This window comes from Ranitomeya imitator, chromosome 1 (assembly GCF_032444005.1).
Source record: "Ranitomeya imitator isolate aRanImi1 chromosome 1, aRanImi1.pri, whole genome shotgun sequence".
NCBI classification, from domain to species: domain Eukaryota; kingdom Metazoa; phylum Chordata; class Amphibia; order Anura; family Dendrobatidae; genus Ranitomeya; species Ranitomeya imitator.
This window is the reverse complement of record NC_091282.1, coordinates 834,296,711-834,321,826: the sequence shown is the minus strand read 5'-3', so window position 1 is coordinate 834,321,826 and position 25,116 is coordinate 834,296,711. Positions and strand designations below refer to the sequence as shown.

General features: G+C 43.7%; 1 protein-coding gene across 2 annotated transcripts in view; it reads right to left on the bottom strand.

Annotated features, from left to right (window-relative positions):
• Window positions 1–25,116, bottom strand: part of CACTIN (cactin, spliceosome C complex subunit) — a 67,615-nt gene that overhangs the window by 15,562 nt on the left and 26,937 nt on the right. For both annotated transcript variants that reach the window (XM_069740622.1, XM_069740623.1), the window contains exons 4-6: window positions 13,655–13,800; window positions 12,423–12,585; window positions 12,205–12,319 (exon numbers count right to left, since the gene is read on the bottom strand). In XM_069740622.1, coding sequence (XP_069596723.1) covers window positions 12,205–12,319; window positions 12,423–12,585; window positions 13,655–13,800 — 424 coding nt within the window. The remainder of the gene's footprint in view (window positions 1–12,204; window positions 12,320–12,422; window positions 12,586–13,654; window positions 13,801–25,116) is intronic.

Genomic DNA, 25,116 nt, shown 5'->3' with positions numbered 1-25,116 from the left:
AGGATTTCAGCTGCTATTACTTATTACTTATTAATACATCTGCTTGCTATTTTTTTACTTGGCACTTTCCAACTCTTTTTTTTAGCGGTGCAGGCACTCTTACACTCTGCCTATGACTATTGTAACCCTTAAACATAGGTCTCTTGCTGCTAATACACATTTGCGATGCTGTGCACTGCACTAGGCACCTTTAGTTTATTTTTAAGTAGTGCGGATATATTTATATTCCGACTTTCTTACCTATGAGTATTTGTAACTCTTGAAAACAGGTTTTTTGTTGCTACTGCTTATTGAATATATCTTTGCGATTTTTTTGCATTAAGCACTTTCACTCCCCTTGTTTTCAGGCGGTGCAAGCACGCTTACATTTTGATGTTTTTTTGACAAAACACAATAATTTAATACGAGGTGATTTGTATTTCTAATTATAGTAGCAAGAATACTTACATGTTATTGCGTAAGCCTTTCTACATATTAGCTAGTATAGATTGCCGCTAATACAGAGATGCGGTTTTTTCAGCAATGAATTCTGTGTGTACTTGCCGCTTTATTTATTGCTTTATTTATTACTCTCTATCTGTATAGGGCTGGTTCCCATAAAGATATTTAAATATTTTGAAGGTGTTATAGTACTATGCAGCCTTGTCCATTCTTTCCTTTTCTTGTATTTGCTACATCAGTAATTTCGTTGTAATTTCTTGTCTTGATTTTTTAATGTTTTTTGTTTAATAATAAAATATTATGTTTTAATACATTATTAATGCTTATGCCTCTTTTTCACCCATTATGGTAGGGTGGTTTTTGGTATGATATGATTTATTGGAGGTGGGGAGTCCACTTTTTTTGGATTTTGGTTATGTATTGCGTTTTCATCTGCAGCGTTTGTACTGCAAAAAAAAACAAAAAAAAAAAACGCATGCTTTTTTTGCCTATGTTTAACATTAAAAACGCATGCTTTTTTTTTTTTATATGCGTTTGGTCGCGTTTATGAACGCATGCGTTTTTTTGCTGCATGCGTTCATTTGCAGAAACGCAACATGTAGTAATTTTCGGAGGCGTTTTTTTGACACAAAAACATGCGTTCGTATGCGCTTTTTTGCGGAAAAAAATGCATTGGAGTCAATGGAAACGCATGCGTTTTTATTAAAAAAAAAAACAAGAAAACACACTGATAAGCCACCCCACACCATAAAATTGATAAAGGGATCCTACCCCTACCCCTAGGGATCCTAACCCTAACCCTACCCCTAGGGATCCTAACCGTAACCCTAAGGGTTAGGATCCCTAGGGTTAGGGGTAGGGGTAGGATCCCTTAGGTTTAGGGGTAGGGTTAGGAACCCTAGGGTTACTAGAGATCCAAACCCTAACCCTAGCTATTTTTGTTAATAGTGAGTTTTCTTGTTGATTTTGATGATTGGCAGCTGTCACACGCTTCTCTTAAAAAACGCAAACGCATGCAAAAATGCATGTAAACGCGTGTAAATGCTGCGTTTTTTTTAAACATGCGTTAATGCATGCGTCTAAAAAATGCAGCGTTGACACGCGTTTTTGCATGCGTTTGAAACGCGTTAAAAACGCATGCAGATCAAAACGCAAGTGTGAAACTAGCCTAACTGTGACTGCCCGCCAGCACCGCCACTACATGTGCTCCGCACTGCCTGCTACAAGCTGTCCGTGTACAACAGCACCATCTGCTACCCGGGAGTGCACACTGCCAGGGAGCCTTATGGGATTCGCAGAAAGAGGCCGGAAGTGCCAACTAGTGATTATATGCATAGATTATTAAAAGAAACTAAGCATCTCATTGTTGAAGGAAGACCATCCTGTTCCTACTGGATGATCTTCCTTCAGCAATTGCACAGGGTGATATCGAACCATTTACTATATGGCACAGGCCCCATTGGGCTTTTTTGTTATGGGAATGATTTTTCACCCTCTTGCTCGTTACAGTGGGATTTGTTTTTGTCATGTGTCTTATTAGGCATAATTCCTATTTAATTAATTATCAAAGTTAGGTTTTATTCCTATTTATCCTCATCTCTCTGCTGTTGGTACGAAACCTATTGTTTTTACATGCAGCAGGGCTCGGAAAGGAGGAAATGCCATTTGGCTTCTGATGAGCACATTTGCCTGGGATAGTCTGTGGGCGCCACTTTCAGAACCTTCAATGAGACTGAAAAGCATTAGACACCCAAAGTAACCCCATTTTGGAAATTACTAGTGATGAGTGAATGTACTCGTTGCCCGGGTTTTCCACGAGTATTTGTTAGTGTTCAGAGATTTAGTTTGTCACCTCAGCTGAATGATTTACAGCTACTAGACAGGCTGAACACATGTGGGAATTCCCTAGCAACCAGGCAACCCCCACATGTACTCAGGCTGGCTAGTAGCTGTAAATCATTCAGCTGAGGTGACAAAAACTAAATCTCCGAACACTAACAAATACTCGGGAAAACCTGAGTAACGAGTACACTCGCTCATCACTAGAAATTACACAACTCAAATTCATCTATAGGTGTGCTGAGCATTTTAAACCCTCAGGTGCTTCACAGAATTTTATATTGCTTTTTTGTGGTAACAAAAAATTCCTTTTTTTCCCACTAAATGTTCCATTTTCTTAAGAAGGAATAGTAGGAAATGGACCCCAAAAGCAAAACCCAACATGTGGTCGGAAACTACGGCTTGTGCACATGGCATTACTCGAAAGGTAAAGGTAAAAAAAAAAACAAAAACAAAAAAAGAAACCACCATTTGGCTTTTGGAGCACACATTTGACAGTAATAGTTTGTGGTCGCTACTAGCGACTAGTCCGCAATGCACTAGAAAGTCCCCAAAGTGACCCCATGTGGAAACTAAACTCCTCAATTCATCTAGGGTGTGATGACCATTTTTATTCCAAAAAGTGTTTCTAGTTTTCTTTACTACTGAGGGTTGTGAAAATGAAAAATTACATTTTTACCAAGGCTAGTAAGAACAAGAAGAAAAAAAGGACTCAATGTATTACTCTATTTCTCTCAAATACGGCAATACCCTACATACAGTCACACACTATTATGTGGGCGCATTGCAGGGATCAAAAAAAAAAAAAAAAAGAAGCACCACAATGCGTTTCCTGGAGTAGTATGTGGGCACCACTCTGTTAAGACACCAAAAATCCACACAGAGTGGTCAATTTCGCAAACTGAACTCAAGGAATTTATCTACAGATGTAGTGACTATTTTGACCCCACTAGCATTTTCCAAAAATAGTGCGAAGTGAATGTTGCAGAGTGAAAATTGTAAATATGTCATTTTATTGCTCAATATATAATGGTCGGCTTGTGCTTCTGAAAACATGCACTCCATAAATTGCAGAACGGGTTGTCCAGGACTTTGCAACTGATGACTCATCTTAATACACGATCTGACGGGTCCACCACCAATCAGCTGAAAACTGCTCAGACAATGGCCCGAACTAAGCGATGGACGGGCAGAGCACAACAACCGGGTACATTGCTGCCAATAACAGCACAACAATCACTACAATGGGAGATAAAGCGCAGTACTCTGCTGATGCCACCAAGTAATGTATGGGGCTGCTTTGTTACACCTGTATATCTCTAAGTTCTGGCTGCTGCCAAAAGTCACAGCTTCAGACATATTTCTATGTTGCTGCCACGCTTGGGTCGGGATAGCCGGAGCCAGTCCGTGCTCGGACCTATTTGCACAGACTGCTGAATAGAGATGACTCGAGTGAATGTGTTTGGGTTCCCTCTTATTTGCCAAGCTAGAGCGCTTACCGAATAAGCTGCAGAGGGAACCTGGATACCAGGAGCGCTGCGGTTGATCAGCTGATCGGTTCCACAGCTGCATGTGTCGTGGCTGTGTCCCTGTCACAGCACATGCATGGAGAGCCTGTTTGTTAGGCTCTCCATGCATGTGCTGTGACACAGCTGCGACACATGCAGCTGCAGCGCCGATCAGCAGGCGCGATCCAGGAAGTCGGGTTCCCTCTTCAGCTTGCCGAATAAGGCTACTTTCACACTAGCGTTAACTGCAATCCGTCACAATGCGTCGTTTTGCAGAAAAAACGCATCCTGCAAAAGTGTTTGCAGGATGTGTTTTTTCTCCATTGACTAACATTACGCGACGCATTGCGACGGATTTCCACACGTCGCAACCGTCGCGCGACGGTTGCGCCGTGTTTCGGCCGACCGTCGGCCGCAAAAAACGTTCCATGTAACATTTTTTGCAGCCGACGGACCGTCTTTTCCGACCGCGCATGCGCGGCCCGAACTCCTCCCCCACCTCCCCGCACCTCACAATGGGGCAGCGGATGCGCTGAAAAGCAGCATCCGCTGCACCCGTTGTGCGGCGGAGGCAACGCTAGCGTCGGTAACCTCGGCCCGACGCACTGCGACGGGCCGGGCCCGACGCTAGTGTGAAAGAAGCCTAACAGGGAACCCGAACAAATTAACTCATCTCTACGGCTCAACAAGCCCTTGGCTGGGTTACAACAGGGTAATTTTTCCAGTTCGGCTTGTGATCCGGCAAAATCATGGTGCTGTACGTATATGGCCGTTTGGGCTAATGCATTTCTCGCTGCACCGTACATGTATGGCGGATGTCGAGAAGGGGTTAATGAGCTAAAAACAATATAAGGAATATTTCAGCGTAGAAGACACATTTTTTTTTTTTAACAAGAAACACTCTTGGTAAAAGTATTTGGGTCTTATAATCAGGAGGAAGCTTCCTGTGATGGAGGATAACGCAGACACTGCATCCTCCCAATCACAGAGAGCTGCCCTCCCTCCTCCAGCCTGACATGGATCTATGATCGGTGCAGAGCAGGAGAAGAGGCTACCGAAAACGATTGGTGGCTACAGGACCTTCTGCATGAGTAATTCCAGGAACTTTCAGGTCATGTGACTGATCACATGACTTGAAAGGTGCTTGATTTAATCAAGTGGAAGGTCGTGCAACTGCTCTGCTGCAGGAGCCTCTGTACAGATGCCGATCAGGAAGTGCAAGATGCGGTACCGTATAGTGTGTTTGTGTCTAAACATGCGCATGTAGCAGAGCCGCTATGTCTACACATGCGCATGTAGCAGAGTTGGTATGTCTACACATGCGCATGTAGCAGAGCCGGTACGTCTACACATGCGCGTGTAGCAGAGCCGGAATGTCTACACATGCGCATATGTAGCAGAGCCAGAATGTCTACACATGCGCATATGTAGCAGAGCCAGAATGTCTACACATGCGCATGTAGTAGGGCCGATATGTCTACACATGCGTATGTAGCAGAGCCGGTATGTCTACCCATGCGCATGTAGCAGAGCTGTGTCTATATATACACACATGTAGCAGAGCTGTGAGTCTATATACACACACACACACACACACGTGGAAATTGGTCCACAAAAGTTGTTGTCCAATTTGTCCTGAGTACGCTGATACCCGATATGTTGGGGTAAACTCCTGTTTGGGCACACAGGAGAGCTCGGAAGGGAAGGAGCACTGTTTTACTTTTTCAACGCAGAATTGGCTGGAATTGAGATCGGACGCCATGTCGTGTTTGGAGAGCCCCTGATGTGCCGAAACAGTGGAAACCCCCCAATTATAACTGAAACCCTAATCTAAACACACCCCTAACCCTAATTCCAACGGTAACCCTAACCACACCTCTAACCCTGACACACCCCTAACCCTAATCCCAACCCTATTCCCAACTGTAAATGTAATCTAAACCCTAACCCTAACTTTAGCCCCAACCCTAACTGTAGCCCTAACCCTAGCCCTAACCCTAGCCCTAACCCTAGCCCTTAACCCTAGCCCTTAACCCTAGCCCTAACCCTAACCCTAGCCCTAATGGGAAAATGGAAATAAATACATTTTTTTTTATTTTTCCCTAACTAAGGGGGTGATGAAGGGGGGTTTGATTTACTTTTATAGCGGGTTTTTTAGCGGATTTTTATGATTGGCAGCCGTCACACACTGAAAGACCCTTTTTATTGCAAAAAATATTTTTTGCAATACCACATTTTGAGAGCTATAATTTTTCCATATTTTGGTCCACAGAGTCATGTGAGGTCTTGTTTTTTGCGGGACGAGTTGACGTTTTTATTGAAAACATTTTTGGGCACGTGACATTTTTTGATCGCTTTTTATTCCGATTTTTGTGAGGAAGAATGACCAAAAGCCAGCTATTCATGAATTTCTATTGGGGGAGGCGTTTATACCGTTCCGCGTTTGGTAAAATTGATAAATCAGTTTTATTCTTCGGGTCAGTGCGATTACAGCGATACCTCATTTATATCATTTTTTTATGGTTTGGCGCTTTTATACGATAAAAACTATTTTACAGAAAAAATAATTATTTTTGCATCGCTTTATTCTCAGGACTATAACTTTTTTATTTTTTTGCTGATGATGCTGTATGGCGGCTCTTTTTTTGCGGGACAATATGACGCTTTCAGCGGTACCATGGTTATTTATATCTGTCTTTTTGATCGCGTGTTATTCCACTTTTTGTTTGGCGGTATGATAATAAAGCGTTTTTTGCCTCGTTTTCTTTTTTTTTTTTTTTTTTCTTACGGTGTTTACTGAAGGGGTTAACTAGTGGGACAGTTTTATAGGTCGGGTCGTTACGGACACGGCGATACTAAATATGTGTACTTTTATTGTTTTTTTTTTTTTTATTTAGATGAAGAAATGTATTTATGGGAATAATATTTTTTTTTTTTTTCATTATTTTGGAATATTTTTTTTATTTTTTTTACACATTTGGAAAATTTTTTTTTTACCTTTTTACTTTGTCCCAGGGGGGGACATCACAGATCAGTGATCTGACAGTTTGCACAGCACTCTGTCAGATCACTGATCTGACATGCAGCGCTGCAGGCTTCACAGTGCCTGCTCTGAGCAGGCTCTGAAGCCACCTCCCTCCCTGCAGGACCCGGATCCGCGGCCATCTTGGATCCGGGGCTGGAGGGAGCAGGGAGGGAGGTGAGACCCTCGCAGCAACGCGATCACATCGCGTTGCTCCGGGGGTCTCAGGGAAGCCCGCAGGGAGCCCCCTCCCTGCGCGGTGCTTCCCTGCACCGCCGGCACATCGCGATCATCTTTGATCGCGGTGTGCCAGGGGTTAATGTGCCGGGGGCGGTCCGTGACCGCTCCTGGCACATAGTGCCGGATGTCAGCTGCGATAAGCAGCTGACACCCGGCCGCGCTCCCCCCGTGAGCGCGGCCGATCGGCTATGACGTACTATCCCGTCCAGGGTCAGATAAGCCCAGGGCACCTCGACGGGATAGTACGTCTAAGGTCACAGAGGGGTTAAGCACTTTCACTCCCCTTGTTTTCAGGCGGTGCAAGCACGCTTACATTTTGATGTTTTTTTGACAAAACACAATAATTTAATACGAGGTGATTTGTATTTCTAATTATAGTAGCAAGAATACTTACCGGTACATGTTATTGCGTAAGCCTTTCTACATATTAGCTAGTATAGATTGCCGCTAATACAGAGATGCGGTTTTTTCAGCAATGAATTCTGTGTGTACTTGCCGCTTTATTTATTGCTTTATTTATTACTCTCTATCTGTATATGGCTGGTTCCCATAAAGATATTTAAATATTTTGAAGGTGTTATAGTACTATGCAGCCTTGTCCATTCTTTCCTTTTCTTGTATTTGCTACATCAGTAATTTCGTTGTAATTTCTTGTCTTGATTTTTTAATGTTTTTTGTTTAATAATAAAATATTATGTTTTAATACATTATTAATGCTTATGCCTCTTTTTCACCCATTATGGTAGGGTGGTTTTTGGTATGATATGATTTATTGGAGGTGGGGAGTCCACTTTTTTTGGATTTTGGTTATGTATTGCGTTTTCATCTGCAGCGTTTGTACTGCAAAAAAAAAAAAAAAAAAAAAAAAAACGCATGCTTTTTTTGCCTATGTTTAACATTAAAAACGCATGCTTTTTTTTTTTTTATATGCGTTTGGTCGCGTTTATGAACGCATGCGTTTTTTTGCTGCATGCGTTCATTTGCAGAAACGCAACATGTAGTAATTTTCGGAGGCGTTTTTTTGACACAAAAACATGCGTTCGTATGCGCTTTTTTGCGGAAAAAAATGCATTGGAGTCAATGGAAACGCATGCGTTTTTATTAAAAAAAAAAACAAGAAAACACACTGATAAGCCACCCCACACCATAAAATTGATAAAGGGATCCTACCCCTACCCCTAGGGATCCTAACCCTAACCCTACCCCTAGGGATCCTAACCGTAACCCTAAGGGTTAGGATCCCTAGGGTTAGGGGTAGGGGTAGGATCCCTTAGGTTTAGGGGTAGGGTTAGGAACCCTAGGGTTACTAGAGATCCAAACCCTAACCCTAGCTATTTTTGTTAATAGTGAGTTTTCTTGTTGATTTTGATGATTGGCAGCTGTCACACGCTTCTCTTAAAAAACGCAAACGCATGCAAAAATGCATGTAAACGCGTGTAAATGCTGCGTTTTTTTTAAACATGCGTTAATGCATGCGTCTAAAAAATGCAGCGTTGACACGCGTTTTTGCATGCGTTTGAAACGCGTTAAAAACGCATGCAGATCAAAACGCAAGTGTGAAACTAGCCTAACTGTGACTGCCCGCCAGCACCGCCACTACATGTGCTCCGCACTGCCTGCTACAAGCTGTCCGTGTACAACAGCACCATCTGCTACCCGGGAGTGCACACTGCCAGGGAGCCTTATGGGATTCGCAGAAAGAGGCCGGAAGTGCCAACTAGTGATTATATGCATAGATTATTAAAAGAAACTAAGCATCTCATTGTTGAAGGAAGACCATCCTGTTCCTACTGGATGATCTTCCTTCAGCAATTGCACAGGGTGATATCGAACCATTTACTATATGGCACAGGCCCCATTGGGCTTTTTTGTTATGGGAATGATTTTTCACCCTCTTGCTCGTTACAGTGGGATTTGTTTTTGTCATGTGTCTTATTAGGCATAATTCCTATTTAATTAATTATCAAAGTTAGGTTTTATTCCTATTTATCCTCATCTCTCTGCTGTTGGTACGAAACCTATTGTTTTTACATGCAGCAGGGCTCGGAAAGGAGGAAATGCCATTTGGCTTCTGATGAGCACATTTGCCTGGGATAGTCTGTGGGCGCCACTTTCAGAACCTTCAATGAGACTGAAAAGCATTAGACACCCAAAGTAACCCCATTTTGGAAATTACTAGTGATGAGTGAATGTACTCGTTGCCCGGGTTTTCCACGAGTATTTGTTAGTGTTCAGAGATTTAGTTTGTCACCTCAGCTGAATGATTTACAGCTACTAGACAGGCTGAACACATGTGGGAATTCCCTAGCAACCAGGCAACCCCCACATGTACTCAGGCTGGCTAGTAGCTGTAAATCATTCAGCTGAGGTGACAAAAACTAAATCTCCGAACACTAACAAATACTCGGGAAAACCTGAGTAACGAGTACACTCGCTCATCACTAGAAATTACACAACTCAAATTCATCTATAGGTGTGCTGAGCATTTTAAACCCTCAGGTGCTTCACAGAATTTTATATTGCTTTTTTGTGGTAACAAAAAATTCCTTTTTTTCCCACTAAATGTTCCATTTTCTTAAGAAGGAATAGTAGGAAATGGACCCCAAAAGCAAAACCCAACATGTGGTCGGAAACTACGGCTTGTGCACATGGCATTACTCGAAAGGTAAAGGTAAAAAAAAAAACAAAAACAAAAAAAGAAACCACCATTTGGCTTTTGGAGCACACATTTGACAGTAATAGTTTGTGGTCGCTACTAGCGACTAGTCCGCAATGCACTAGAAAGTCCCCAAAGTGACCCCATGTGGAAACTAAACTCCTCAATTCATCTAGGGTGTGATGACCATTTTTATTCCAAAAAGTGTTTCTAGTTTTCTTTACTACTGAGGGTTGTGAAAATGAAAAATTACATTTTTACCAAGGCTAGTAAGAACAAGAAGAAAAAAAGGACTCAATGTATTACTCTATTTCTCTCAAATACGGCAATACCCTACATACAGTCACACACTATTATGTGGGCGCATTGCAGGGATCAAAAAAAAAAAAAAAAAGAAGCACCACAATGCGTTTCCTGGAGTAGTATGTGGGCACCACTCTGTTAAGACACCAAAAATCCACACAGAGTGGTCAATTTCGCAAACTGAACTCAAGGAATTTATCTACAGATGTAGTGACTATTTTGACCCCACTAGCATTTTCCAAAAATAGTGCGAAGTGAATGTTGCAGAGTGAAAATTGTAAATATGTCATTTTATTGCTCAATATATAATGGTCGGCTTGTGCTTCTGAAAACATGCACTCCATAAATTGCAGAACGGGTTGTCCAGGACTTTGCAACTGATGACTCATCTTAATACACGATCTGACGGGTCCACCACCAATCAGCTGAAAACTGCTCAGACAATGGCCCGAACTAAGCGATGGACGGGCAGAGCACAACAACCGGGTACATTGCTGCCAATAACAGCACAACAATCACTACAATGGGAGATAAAGCGCAGTACTCTGCTGATGCCACCAAGTAATGTATGGGGCTGCTTTGTTACACCTGTATATCTCTAAGTTCTGGCTGCTGCCAAAAGTCACAGCTTCAGACATATTTCTATGTTGCTGCCACGCTTGGGTCGGGATAGCCGGAGCCAGTCCGTGCTCGGACCTATTTGCACAGACTGCTGAATAGAGATGACTCGAGTGAATGTGTTTGGGTTCCCTCTTATTTGCCAAGCTAGAGCGCTTACCGAATAAGCTGCAGAGGGAACCTGGATACCAGGAGCGCTGCGGTTGATCAGCTGATCGGTTCCACAGCTGCATGTGTCGTGGCTGTGTCCCTGTCACAGCACATGCATGGAGAGCCTGTTTGTTAGGCTCTCCATGCATGTGCTGTGACACAGCTGCGACACATGCAGCTGCAGCGCCGATCAGCAGGCGCGATCCAGGAAGTCGGGTTCCCTCTTCAGCTTGCCGAATAAGGCTACTTTCACACTAGCGTTAACTGCAATCCGTCACAATGCGTCGTTTTGCAGAAAAAACGCATCCTGCAAAAGTGTTTGCAGGATGCGTTTTTTCTCCATTGACTAACATTACGCGACGCATTGCGACGGATTTCCACACGTCGCAACCGTCGCGCGACGGTTGCGCCGTGTTTCGGCCGACCGTCGGCCGCAAAAAACGTTCCATGTAACATTTTTTGCAGCCGACGGACCGTCTTTTCCGACCGCGCATGCGCGGCCCGAACTCCTCCCCCACCTCCCCGCACCTCACAATGATCGGTGCAGAGCAGGAGAAGAGGCTACCGAAAACGATTGGTGGCTACAGGACCTTCTGCATGAGTAATTCCAGGAACTTTCAGGTCATGTGACTGATCACATGACTTGAAAGGTGCTTGATTTAATCAAGTGGAAGGTCGTGCAACTGCTCTGCTGCAGGAGCCTCTGTACAGATGCCGATCAGGAAGTGCAAGATGCGGTACCGTATAGTGTGTTTGTGTCTAAACATGCGCATGTAGCAGAGCCGCTATGTCTACACATGCGCATGTAGCAGAGTTGGTATGTCTACACATGCGCATGTAGCAGAGCCGGTACGTCTACACATGCGCGTGTAGCAGAGCCGGAATGTCTACACATGCGCATATGTAGCAGAGCCAGAATGTCTACACATGCGCATATGTAGCAGAGCCAGAATGTCTACACATGCGCATGTAGTAGGGCCGATATGTCTACACATGCGCATGTAGCAGAGCCGGTATGTCTACCCATGCGCATGTAGCAGAGCTGTGTCTATATATACACACATGTAGCAGAGCTGTGAGTCTATATACACACACACACACACACGTAGCTGAGCTGTGAGTCTATATATGCACATGTAGCAGAGCTGTGAGTTATGTATATGTGCATATGTAGCAGACCTGTGTTGTGTGTATAACACTGCAGACAGATGCTAAGAATAGATTTATTACCTCCCTATTCTACCCTAGGACATTAAAATTAGTGATAATGACCCTTCCACTTTACATCACCAGGGAAGTTTTAATTAAAAGGAAAAATTATTTCCCTATTTTCTGCAGTCTAAACCAGGATGCACCTTATAGTAAGGCGCGCCTTATTAGTACAAAAAAATACGATAAATGAATCATGTAACACAAATTGCCCTTACCTGGTCCCTTGCCAGATGACTCTAGCTTGCGCAGTTTAGAAATTTCATCCTCTGTGATTGTGGTCATGTCTCTCCAAAAGTCCACATTCTTCCCCTGCTCCAACTCCATGTAGATCTAGAAAGTCAACATATAGTAAGTAATAAATATTTACATTTTTCTGTCTAAATGTAAATTAACCTAGCCTTGCCTGTACTAAGGTAAAAAAAAAACAACTCACCTGAATGTCTTCCAGCAAGTCCTCAAGATCAGAGGCTGTTAGTCCAGTTAGGAAAGTGTAAGGTTCATGCATTTCAACAGCCAAATCATCATCTTCAGCACTGATGTACTTGGCCAGCAGATCTATGGGTTTTGCACGCCCATCCCTAATGCGTATTTTAGATCTGTTTTTGAAAGATAGAAATAAGAAATCCATTAACCCCTTCGTGACCAAGCCAATTTTGACCTTCATGACCAGGCCAAATTTTTACAATTCTGACCACTGTCACTTTATGAGGTTATAACTCTGGAATGCTTTAACAAATCCTACTGACTGTTTTTTCGTGACATTGTACTTCATATAAAACAAAATCCCTTACGAAATCATAGGGACAAGGAAGCATAAACACTGAAGTACTTAAAATATATCTTTAATTATAACAATAAAAAACAACATTCTGCAAGGGAAATTTCTATGTTTACATATAGCCAGGAGCAACAACCGAAGCCAAGTGGATGTGGTATCGGGCAGCACTTGCGCTCAATACTAGCCATCATATTGCCATTTTTTTTTTACTTTTGAAAAACCCCTAATTCTAATCCCAACCACAAAGAACAGATAAAAATTATAAAAAAATTTTTTTTTGTCTAACTAAGAGCGTGACAAAGGGGATTTGGTTTTCTATTTTTTTTTTATTTTGATTACTGATTGAACCTATCACAGTGATCAAAAGGAAAGAATCTGAATTTCCTATTGTTGCCAGGTACCGGACGGCAGATCCCGGCATTCGCATTGTGTCCCCCATTTTTTTCCCATGAAGATGACATGGAGGGCCGGAGCAGGAGGGGGCATGGGGAATGGCCGAGATACTAGGTGGCTCTAGAACCCCATTTCTTTCTTCTCTGATATGTTAGATCATATCAGAGGAAAGAGAATTGTATTTTAAATTGGATTTTTTTTTTCATGTGATAGGGGACCATAAAAACCATCCCTCATTTGAAAATGTCCAGGGTCTCAACTATCAGATGAGACCCTGGAGATTTTCCGATGCTGGGGGGCGCTATACCCTTATTTCTCAGAACCGTTAAAAAGTGGCGCTGAGGAATAAGTACCCTTAACTGCCAGTGTGAAAAGGCGTATCGGCGGTCGTTAAGGGGTTACATCATGTTATTTAGTGACAAATGCCGCAGTTCAGGTTAGAATGTAGGATGTTCAGAAATGCTAATGTATCATTAACCTAAGTTGGTACCCACCGCAGTTTTGCCTGATGAAGATGAAAGTTGTCTTCTTGCTCCTCCCAGGTCTTAAAGTGTTCGGCCTCCTTTTCTCGTTGCAGCATCTCCAGTTCTTGTTCTCGCATGGCTTTTTCTCTCTCCCTTTCTAACCTTAGTTGCTTAACCTTCATAAAAGAAATAATATTTATTATAACAGCCCAAGAAACAGACACTCCAGACTGCTGGGTAATTCTGGGGGAAAAAAATGAAAATCAAAGAGAATCGGTCAGTGGAATTTCACCCGTCCAACAATTTATATGCACATGTAGCTCTTTCAAAGACAAGTCCACCAACATCTTTATATGGCCAGTCCATTCCACCATTACTGAGAAATCAGTGTTTATATTGATAAGTAAATAAGGCTGAAGATCTGAAGCCTCTATCCTTTCTAGTTCCATTTCCCATCCAGTGCCTATTCCTCCTCCTACATGACTGACAGCCTCTATGCTATGTGATTTCAGGCAAAGGAGCCATCAGTCAAGCAGGAAGAGGCAGATATGGGCAGGGAATAGACCTGGAGTGACACAGGAGTCAGGTATATAATCTCATTTACATATCAATACAAACAATGATTTCTCAGTAATGGGGAAGGAGACTGGCCACGCAAAGGTCTTGATGGACTTGTCTCTGTAGACCTGCATGCAGATTTAAATAGGGTGGGGGCTGTAATCCGGCCTGAAGGTTGCTTTTAACCCCTTCACGACCTTGGACAAACCTACATCATGGAAGGGAGTGACTTCTAGATCTTGGACGTACTAGGTACATCATGTTTAAAATGAAAACCCACGACTGCAGTCGTGGTGATCACATTAAGGTGCCTGCTGTTTCTAACAGCAGGGCACCTGGGCTCATCGTCAAGGAACGGTTTTGTCGGCACTCACCCCCCGCAACTACAATCGAAGGAATTCAGCCAATCACAGCGTTTTCAGAGTTTCTGAAACACTGATGTCTAGCCTATGATCGGTGCTGTAACAGCAAGGATCATAGGTTGGAGCCTAGCAAAGCCAGCATCACCAGGCCCAGCTCAGATTGGTGCTATCGGATGATGATGATCGTACAATCTAAGTGCACAGACACAATCTGACCTCAGAATGACGGCCCTGCACTTCCTCATTCTAGCTATGGACATGTGCAGAGCAGTCATAGTGCTGTTCTGTCCCACTGTTCTGGGCCTTGTGGTGCCACAGACATTTTGAAGCCTGTGCCATCACTGCTGGTGTGGCTGCTGCTTCTCCAGAAAGAAAACGTTCCCGATCCTTTCCTGAACCTTGATTTTACTAATCCCCCTAACCCACTTTCTGCCACCGAGCACTGATTAGTGACGGAAATCACTGATCGGCACTTATACTTGCCGTTTTCCAGGATTTTCTCCCCCCCCTCCCCCTCTTTGCACCTTCTCCATGTGTGTGTCTTGCAGCTGCTGATCAGACACACATCGGTGATTGACACAAGTGCCCGCTTTTGACCAGGACTTTTTTTTTTGTCCTGCCTATTTTTTTGCCCCCTTTTTGCACCACATCCGCTCGTGCAACAGCTGTTGAGAGATGGTCGGTGACGCACATCACTGATCAGCCTCAATTTGTTTTTGTGGGGAAAAAAAGAATTGAATGACTACACTGTGTGCAGAATTATTAGGCAAGTTGTATTTTAGAAGATTATTTTTATTATTGATCAACAACTATGTTCTCAATCAACCCAAAAGACTCAAATATCAAAGCTTAATATTTTTGGAAGTTGGAGTGTTTTTTTTTAGATTTGGCTATCTTAGGAGGATATCTGTTTGTGCAGGTAACTATTACTGTGCAGAATTATTAGGCAACTTAATAAAAACCAAATATATTCCCATCTCACTTGTTTATTTTCACCAGGTAAACCAATATCACTGCACAAAATTTAGAAATAAACATTTCTGACATGCAAAAACAAAAGCCGTAAAAATTAGTGACCAATATAGCCACCTTTCTTTATGGTGACATTCAACAGCCTTCCATACATAGATTCTGTCAGTTGCTTGATCTGTTTACGATCAACATTGCGTGCAGCAGCCACCACAGCCTCCCAGACACTGTTTCGAGAGGTGTACAGTTTTCCCTCCCTATAGATCTCCCATTTTATGAGGGACCACAGGTTCTCTATGGGGTTCAGATCACGTGAACAAGGGGGCCACGTCATTATTTTTTCTTCTTTGAGACCTTTACTGGCCAGCCACGCTGTGGAGTAGTTGGAGGCATGTGATGGAGCATTGTCCTGCATGAAAATCATGTTTTTCTTCAACGATTCCGACTTCTTCCTGTACCACTGCTTGAAATTGTCTTCCAGAAACTGGCAGTAGGTCTGGGAGTTGAGCTTCACTCCATCCTCAACCCGAAAAGGTCCCACAAGTTCATCTTTGATGATACCAACCCATGCCACCCCACCTCCACCTGGCTCACGTCTGACTCGGAGTGGAGCTCTCTGCCCTTTACTGATCCAGCCTCTGGCCCATCCATCTGGCCCATCAAGAGTCACACTCATTTCATCAGTCCATAAAACCTTTGAAAAGTCAGTCTTAAGATATCTCTTGGCCCAGTCTTGACGTTTTAGTTTATGTTTCTTGTTCAAAGGTGGTAGTTTTTCAGCCTTCCTTGCCTTGGCCTTGTCCCTGAGTATCGCACACCTTGTGCTTTTTGTTACTCCAATAACGTTGCAGCTATAAAATATGGCAAAACTGGTGGCAAATGGCATCTTGGGAGCTTCATGCTTGATTTTCCTCAATTCTTGGGCAGTTATTTTGCGCCTTTTTTGCCCAACACGCTTCTTGCGACCCTGTTTTCTATTTGCCATGAAACGCTTGATTGTTCGGTGATCACGCTTCAAAAGTGTGGCAATTTCAAGACTGCTGCATCCCTCTGCAAGACATCTCACAATTTTGGACTTTTCAGAGCCCGTCTAATCTTTCTTCTGACCCATTTTGCTAAAGGAAAGGAAGCTACCTAATAATTAAGCACACCTTATATAGGGTGTTGATGTCATTAGACAACACCCCTCATTACAGAGATGCACATCACCTGATTTACTTAATTGGTAGTTGGCTCTCAGGCCTGAACAGCTTGGAGTAGGACAACATGTATAAAAAGTATCATGTGATCATGCCTAATAATTCTGCACACAGTGTAGATTAGGGACAGTAAAAATATGCCGTAGTAATCAGCGTCTACTACAGTACTTTTTTTACTGAATAGAGTCAGTGTAGTGAAAATATGTATTTGTATGGATGTATGACCGGCAATACCATAAATTAGCATCTGTTTTTAGGCTTCAGCTCTTCACAAAGGTCATAACTAGTGATGACTGAGTATACTTGTTGCTCGGGTTTTCCCGAGCACGCTCGGGTGATCTCCGAATATTTGTTGGTGCTCGGAGATTTAGGTTTCGTCTCGCCTCAGCTGATTTACGGCTGCTGGACAGCCTGAATACATGTGGGGATTCCCTAACAGGCATTCCTCACATGTATTCAGCCTGTCTAGCAGCGTAAATCATGCAGCTGAGGCGAGACGAAATCTAAATCTCCGAGCACTAACAAATGCTCGGAGATCACTCGAGCAACGAGTATACTCGCTCATCACTAGTCATAACCTATGTTATCTTGACCCCATTTCCCACTTTCTGATGCCTTTGAAGGAAGATGCCAAATGGGACCTAGCGCAGCCTGACACTTTCTATTTACCATGGGAAAGAAAAGTTACGACAAAGAGCAATTAGACGGGAAAAAAAATGTATTCATTGGGAAGTAGCCATGGTCCACTCACAAACCAGGAATCAGAATATTAACATGACAGGCTGGTCTAAAAATCTGATTTCCAGGCTAAGCCTGTAACTTGGGCCCTACACACAAAGTTGTTCACAGATTGAGGGCATCCAAGCTGATGTGATCCATTTCATACTCCCTCCCCCCTCAAGGAACAGAATATCAGACTGCAAAGTCTAGAATCGTCTAAGGTGTACTTCCGTCTGTCACGGAAATCCCGCGTCACTGATTGGTCCTCCAGTCAGTGCTCCCTCCCTACTCCCCTCCAGTCAGTGCCAGTGTGTCGCCCCATCCCGGACCAACTTTTTACTATTGATGCTGCCTATGCAGCATCAATAGTAAAAAGATATAATGTTAAAAATAATTTAAAAAAAAAAAACAAAAAAAAAATTGTGCTATTCTCACGTTCCGACGTCCACTGATGCGCGATGCTGCCGCCAGCAGCAGCCACCGATGCACGAGACCGCTAAGTCATCTAGGTAATTTCGCAATGCATCACTGGAAACGGAAGCTGGCGGCAGCATCGCGCGCATCGGCACAGCATCGCTGGACGCCGGAAGGTGAGTATATAACCATTTTTTCTTTTCTTTTTTTTTTTAAACAGGGATATGGTGCCCACACTGCTATATATATTACGTGGGCTGTGCTAGATACACTGCGTGGGCTGTGCTAGATACACTGCGTGGGCTGTGCTAGATACACTGCGTGGGCTGTGCTAAGCGCGATGTACATACATACATATGCTAGAATACCCGATGCGTTAGAATCGGGCTACCATCTAGTATTTAATAACTGTTTTGTATATTTGTATGTCACTTTATTTCCATATGTTTTATACCCTTTTATTCTAAGCACTGTACCTTTTCTATTAAAGCTTAAAAAACTTAAATAAGTTTGAACCTTGTATGCTCTAAAAGAATCCATAGCCTTAGAGTGTATGATCCTGGCAGACATTAGTAGTAGTACTTCCGGTACTACTCGTGTGTTCGGTGAGTGGTGGCAGCGTGTGAGAAGCAGGGTAGCGTGGTCTGTGTCAGGGTGTGATTTATGCTCCCAGAGGTTGAATGCTGGATTGAGAGTAGATTAACCCTTGCAAGGGCAACCCCATGTCATGTGCAGAGAAGCGGGTACCCGACAAATTGGTGGCAGCAGTGGGATAGAATTTCTATTAGAGAATTAGTGTATGGTTTACGCAATTATTCACTGTACTAAACAATTGGTATCCTTGCGAGGAGTGCACCAGTTCTACAAGGTTCAACTTAGACATACTTGCAAACAGTTTCCAGTCCCCGTGTTTCTTTGGCAAAAGGGTAATTATTGATATGGCAGCCCTGTACAAGCAGAGCAAGGAGGCTCCGATCGCCCTCTGTGAGCAGAGAGGAATAGAGACCACCAACAAATCCAAGGAACTGCTGATACGCGCCTTGGTTGAGCAGGACAGAGCAAAATACTGAAGCACCTGGCCAAAGAAAGAGTCCACCTCGGAGCGGCCCAGCAATGCCAGTTCTTGCAACGGAGATACCTTCTGGAGGTGTCCGTAATGCGAGTGCGGAGAAGCAAATGAACTTTACAAATGGCCTTACAACAGCTGGGAACAAGTGATCCCAATCTGCACCTGCAGCTTATTCTACAGTATCGAGAGGCTGCAGAACGCCGGGACTGGGATGAGACAAAGGCTGAAGAAAGCCGAGAGGAGAGAGATTTCAAGCTTCAAATGGCTCAAATAGAGAGAGGGGTAACAGTCCTCAACTAACCCCCTCCCAGGATATAAATCCAAGAAGACCATGTTTGGAAAACATCCCTGTGATGGAGAAGAATATGGACACTTCCTTTCCTTCGGGGGTTTGAAAAAAATGAGGTCATAACTCTGGAACACTTCAACAAATCCCGTTGATTCTGAGATTGTTTATTGTGACATATTGAATTTTATGATAGTGGTAAAATTTCTTTGTAGTTCTCTGAAGGTGCTGATGCCACCACAGCACATCAAGTTAGGCCTCATCAAGCCATTTTTCACGGCTCTTGACAAGGAGTCAGCAGCTTTCAAGAACCTTCAAAATCTCTTTCCAAAGCTGTTGGAGGCAAAGGTCAAGGCTGGTATCTTCGTGGGCCTGTCGGACCGCAGATCATGAAGATCATAGAATGTGACAAGTTTGCCAAGCTGCTGAACAGGACGGAGAAAGCAGCATGTACCAGTTACGTTGCAGTGGTTCATGGCTTCCTGGGTAATCACAAGGCTGAAACCTATGTGCAGTTGGTTCAGACTCTCAGAAAGAATTACGCCATAATGGGATGCAGAATGTCTCTCAAAGTCCATATCCTTGACGCTCATCTTCACAAGTTCAAGGAGAAAATGGGAGCTTACTCAGAGGAGCAAGACGAGCGCTTTCATCAAGATTTATTGGTCGTTACCAGGGACAGTATAACAAAAACATGATGGGGGACTACATTTGTGGGCTTTCGAGAAAACAATTTGCAGTACACTCGCAAATCTAGAAAAAATGCTTTTTTCTGGATCTTTGATAAAAACAACACTTGCATGGTAAATAGACAAAGACAGTCAAAAATCACTCAGACTGCATGAACGAAAATATACCGTAATTTCCTTTTTTTGTCACAAATGCGAAATTTTTCTGGCATGTGGTTCTAAAATCAAAGCTTGTGCTGAATGTAGTCGTTTTTCCATAGTCTTTAAACATAAGCAGTTGAAATATTACACTTGGAAGCCAGGAACAAAAATTGTGTTACATAGTGTAATTGGCGGATGCCATGTCGTGTCTGGAGAGCTCCTGATGTGCTTAAACAGTGGAAACCCCCCACAAGTGACACCATTTTGGAAACTAGACCCCTTAGGAAACTTATCTAGATGTCTATGGAGCACCTTGAATCCACAGGTGCTTCATAGAAGTTTATAACGTTAACCCGTGGAGGGGGGAAAATCAAACTTTTCCTAGATAAATCTTTTTTAGCTCAAGTTTTGCATTTTCATTACGGTAACAAGACAAATTGCTCCATACAATTTGTTGTGCAATTTCTCCTGAGTAAGCTGATACCCAATATGTGGAGGAATACTACTGTTTGGGCGCACAGAAGAGCTCGGAAGGGAAGGAGCGTCATTTGACTTTTTTGAATGCAAACTTTGATGGAACAATTGGCGGACGCCATGTCACATTTGAAGAGCCCCTGATGTGCCAAACAGTGGAACCCCCCCACAAATGACACTATCTTGGAAACTAGGAGCTTTTCTAGATGTGCCCTGAGCACCTTGAACCCCCCGGGTTTATAACGTTAAGCTGTGAAAAACAAACAAAACACATTTTTCCCACAAAAAAAACGTTTTTAGCTACACATTTTGTATTTTCACAAGGGTAAAAGGAGAAATGGACCCCAAAGTTTCTTGTGCAGTTTATCCTAAGTTCACTAATACCCCATATGTGGTGAAAAACTACTTTTGAAGCACAGTGCAAAGCTAAGAAGGGAAGTAGCGCCATATTAGAGTGCAGACTTTGCTGCACTGGTTTGAGGGTGCCATGTTACATTGGCAGAACCCCTGAGGTACCAGAACAGCAGAATCCCCTATAAGTGCCCTCTTACCAATTAATCCGCTCAATGAATTAATCTAAGGGTGCAGTGCTTATATTGACATCACAGGCGTGTCACTTTTATACCATTGTGCAATGAAGAAAAAATAATTTACATTTTTACCACCAAGATTGTGTGTTAGCCCTAAGTTTTACATTTTCCCACTGGGAAAAGAGTAAAATTGCACCAGAATTTGTCCCACAATTTCTACGGAACGTGGCAATACTCCATATGTGGCTTTACAGTACTACTTTGCCATAGAGACACTCGGGAGGGATGGAGCGCCATTTGCCTCCTGGAGCGCAGATTTTCCTAGAATAGTTTGCAGATATAAAGAGCCCCTACGTGCTAGAAAAGCAGAATCCCTCCTCAAGTGACCCCAATCTGGAAATTATACCCCTTTGGGAACTTATCTACAGGTGTAGTGACGATTTTGACTTCATGGGTGTTTTCCAGAAACAAGCAGCACTGGATGTTGCTGAGTGAAAATTGCTAAGTGCCGTTATAGTGACCAGTACGTTGCAGTGAGCAGTACGTTATGCCAAACCTGTGCTTCTTGAGACACAGACCTGTAAATTAGGGGGGCTCTCATCACTACAGAAATACCAAACGTAGGCGCTAAACGTGGTTTAGGCACACTGGAGCTCAGAAGGCACGGGGGGCATTTGGAATTGGGAGCAGAGAATTTGCTGAATTTGCTGAATTTCTTTTGGGGAGCGAGGAGCCATTTCGCTTTTCCAGCACCTTTGTGCTACAAGTAACGTGAAAGCCCCCTATATTTCCGTTAACAGATGACAGACCTGAGTAGGGACTTGCTTTTTCTGTGGATTGAGTTGAAGCTTTTATTGGAAACATTTTACATAATGTTTGGGATCACATTTATCCAGCGCGCTACTGATATAGAAGGGTTAATATTTTGCCTTTAACCCCTTTCTGCCATTGGATGTACTATTCCGTCCATGTGGGGTGGGCCTTACTTCCCAAGGACGGAATAGTACGTCCAGTGCGATCTATTGCAGCTGACATCCGGCACCATGTGCCAGGAGCGGTCACGGACCGCCCCCCGGCACATTAACCCCCGACACACTGCGATCAAACATGATCGCAGTGTTTTGGCGGTACAGCGAACCATCGGGCAGGGAGGGGGCTCCCTGCGTGCTTCCCTGAGACCCTCGGAGCAACGCGATGTGATCGCGTTGCTGCGAGGGTCTCTTACCTCCTCCTCCCTGCAGGCCCGGATCCAAAATGGCCGCGGGGCTGCATCTGGGTCCTGCAGGGAGGTGGCTTACCAGCGCCTGCTCAGAGCAGGTGCCGGGAAGCCTCCCTGCTGTGCATGTCAGATCGCTGATCTGGCACAGTGCACAGCAAAGTGTCAGATCAGCGATCTGTCACTTTACTGTGATGTCCGCCCCTGGGGCAAAGTAGAAAAGTAAAAAAAAAAAAAAACCCCCCCCAAAAAAAAGAAATTCATGAATAGCTGGATTTTGGTCATTCTGCCTCACAAAAATCGGAATAAAAAGCGATCAAAAAATGTCACATGCCCAAAAATGGTACCAATAAAAACGTCAACTCGTCCCGCAAAAAACAAGACCTCACATGACTCTGGACCAAAATATGGAAAAATTATAGGTCTCAAAATGTGGTAACACAAAAATTATTTTTTGCAATAAAAAGCGTCTTATAGTGTGTGACAGCTGCCAATCATAAAAATCCACTAAAAAACCTGCTATAAAAGTAAATCAAACCCCCCTAAATCACCCCCTTCGTTAGGGAAACATAAATTTAAAAAAAAAAAAAAAAATGTATTTATTTCCATTTTCCCATTAGGGCTAGGGTTAGGGCTAGGGTTAGGGGTTAGGGCAGGGCCGGACTGGCCATCGGGCAGTTCTGGCAAATGCCAGAAGGGCCGATGGCAGTAGTGGGCCGCTCGAGTGTGCCGCTGTCAGCACACTCCCCCCGCTGTCGGCACACTCCCGGGCCGGCCCCGCATTCAACTATACCGGCGTCATAGACGCCGGTACAGTTGAATGCAATGATGGGGAGAGCGCGTCTGCTGTCGCTCCCTCTCCCATCACTCCCCGCTCTGTCTGCCGTTTACACTGCGGGTGCGCGATGACGTCATATCATCGCGCACCTGCTGTGTGACCGGGCGGGCAGACTGCAGCTGCTGAGACCGGAGGCTGGAGCAGCGCGGGGCAAGAGGAAAGGTGAGTAGAGTCAGTGTTTTTATTATTATTACATGGCATGGCTGCATTACATTCTAAGGGGGCTGGCTGCATTACATTCTATGGGGGCTGGCTGCATTACATTCTATGGGGGCTGGCTGCATTACATTCTATGGGGGCTGTGCTGCATTACATTCTATGGGGGCTGTGCTGCATTACATTCTATGGGGGCTGTGCTGCATTACATTCTATGGGGCTGTGCTGCATTACATTCTATGGGGGCTGGCTGCATTACATTCTATGGGGGCTGGCTGTATTACATTCTATGGGGGCTGGCTGTATTACATTCTATGGGGGCTGGCTGTATTACATTCTATGGGGGCTGGCTGCATTACATTCTATGGGGGCTGTGCTGCATTACATTCTATGGGGCTGTGCTGCATTACATTCTATGGGGGCTGTGCTGCATTACATTCTATGGGGGCTGTGCTGTATTACATTCTATGAGGGCTGTGCTGTATTACATTCTATGGGGGCTGTGCCGCATTACATTCTATGGGGGCTGTGCTGCATTACATTCTATGGGGGCTGTGCTGCATTACATTCTATAGGGACTGGCTGCATTACATTCTATGGGGACTGGCTGCATTACATTCTATGGGGACTGAGCTGTAATGCTGGATACAGCTGTAATTCTGTTCTATAGTCGTGTTACACTCCCATCACTTCTTGTAACCTACAAGTGTACAAAGATATTATACAGTCACCATGCGACAAGTGGGCCTGTGTAACTTCAAATGCCAGGGCTGAATTTTAGTCCCAGTCCGGCCCTGGGTTAGGGCTAGGGTTGGGGCTAAAGTTAGGGTTTGGATTACATTTACGGTTGTGTCAGGGTTAGGGGTGTGGTTAGGGTTTGCTACATGAGCTACATTTGCTGTAAATGGTATAAAATACTGCTTCTTGTTCCATTAAATCATATAAAGTGACTTGCTCACAAGCTGTGTGCAGTTTCCTTTTTCTCCAAGCACGTTGGTCAATGAAGGGTGTAACTTCACAATGTGACCTCACTGGTGATCTGGCTATCTGACTCTGGGTCAGAACAGAAACAGCTACAAGACTACTTTGAGCACTTACTTTGGGGTTTCTATCTAAAACTCAGAGACATGATTCAGATGAAACCCCAGAGGGAACCATTCACTATAATGAGGTAGCAGATTTACTCTGGACTCCATCTGGCCTCTGTTCAGCGGTCTCCTTTTTTGAGAAGTGCACAAAACTGTGGCCAACGGCACTTTAATGCAATCCTAAAAAGACAGACACCACCAGATCACAGGTCCTAAGTCATCCACAGTGCTACATTATAGGGAATTTTCGTTGGGGGTTCTTTCTGAATCACGTATTTCAGAGATTTATAAGGAAACTCTGATGTAAGCACTCAGCGCAGAATAAATGTGTGCCAAGCCTTACTGCGGATCTTTGGGAGGCAGAATGATAAAATGAACAGCAGGAGAAGAATTGGTTTTATTTATTTTTACGCCGTTCGTTGTGCAGTATAAGTGATTAGGCAACTTTATTCTTCGTAATCGTTGCAATTACAGCGATATCAGATTTATAGTGGGTTTTTATGTTTGGCTGCTGTCACACACTAAAAGATGCTTTTTATTGTACATTACCATATTTTGAGAGCTATCATTTTTTCACATTTCGGCCGACAGTCATGAGGGCTTGTTTTTTGCGGGACGAGCTGACGTTTTTATTAGTACCATTTCCGGGCACATGACATATTTTGATCGCTTTCTATTCTCTATGGGAGAGAGAGAGAACAAAAACCAGCAATTCAGGAATTGCTTTTTGTTTTTGGGCGCCCAGCAGGCGCTCACAAGCCACCTTCCCTGCAGGACCTGGAA